The sequence below is a fragment of the Eimeria tenella genome, genomic scaffold (genome assembly GCF_000499545.2).
Source record: "Eimeria tenella Houghton genomic scaffold, Eth_scaff1799, whole genome shotgun sequence".
NCBI classification, from domain to species: domain Eukaryota; phylum Apicomplexa; class Conoidasida; order Eucoccidiorida; family Eimeriidae; genus Eimeria; species Eimeria tenella.
Window position 1 is genome coordinate 5849 of NW_013541629.1, and position 868 is coordinate 6716.

Sequence of the window (868 nt, forward strand, 5' to 3'; positions counted from 1 at the left end):
TCTCTTCTGAAACTTCTTTTCTATTTGCTCCTGTCCCTCCTAGTTTAGGGTTTAGGGTTTAGGGTTTAGGGTTTAGGGTTTAGGGTTTTGACTGCAGCCGCCGAGTGGGGAGAGCTGCTGCAACGGGGACTCAATGAGGGTTTAGGGTTTAGGGTTTTGGAATGCAGCGGCTTGTATCCAAAGTCTGGCTGCAAGCAGCAGCATAACTACCGGCAGCAGCAGCTGCAGCAGCGACTGCAGACACAGCAGCAGTAGCTGCAAACTCAGCAGCAGTAGCTGCAGACGCGGCAGCAACTTGCTGAGGTAGCAGCAGCGGCAGTTGCTGCAGCGGAAGCTGCAGACGGAGCAACAGCAATTGCAGAATCAGCAGTAGCAGCAGCAGCTGCTGCAGTAGCAGCATGAGTAGCAGCCGCAGCAGTTTTCGCAGTAGCAACGGCAACAGCAGCAGCAGTTGCTTCAGCAGCAGCAGCAGTTGCTGCAGCAGCAGCAGCAGTCGCCGCAGCAGCAGCAGCAGTGCTGCAGCAGCAGTGCGGCAGCAGCAGCAGCAGTGCTGCAGCAGCAGCAGCAGTTGCTGAAGCGGCGGCAGCAGGAGCAGCAGTAGCAGCAGCAGCAGTAGCAGTAGAAGCAGTTACTGCAGCAGCAGTTGCTGCTGCAGCAGTAGCAGCAGCAGCAGTTGCTATAGTAAGAGCAACAGCTGCTGTTAATCCCTCCAGAACAAAAAGATTAAGGCAAACATAATTTATATAAATATATTCTTTATTTAAAAAGTAAATTTATATTTTTAATTTAAATATTTTCTTCATTGGGGCCCACGGGGGCCCCCAGGGGGCCCCCCTGGGGCCCCCTGGGGGCCCCCCCCGCGCTACTG

At 54.0% G+C, this 868-nt stretch overlaps 1 protein-coding gene across 1 annotated transcript in view; it reads left to right on the forward strand.

The window, feature by feature from the left end:
- Nucleotides 1-868, forward strand: part of ETH_00035975 (uncharacterized protein) — a gene marked incomplete at both ends in the record, with an annotated part of 3595 nt that overhangs the window by 2436 nt on the left and 291 nt on the right. The window contains 2 exons of the mRNA XM_013373854.1: nucleotides 84-139; nucleotides 428-681. Of these exons, the coding sequence (XP_013229308.1) occupies nucleotides 84-139; nucleotides 428-681 (310 nt within the window). The remainder of the gene's footprint in view (nucleotides 1-83; nucleotides 140-427; nucleotides 682-868) is intronic.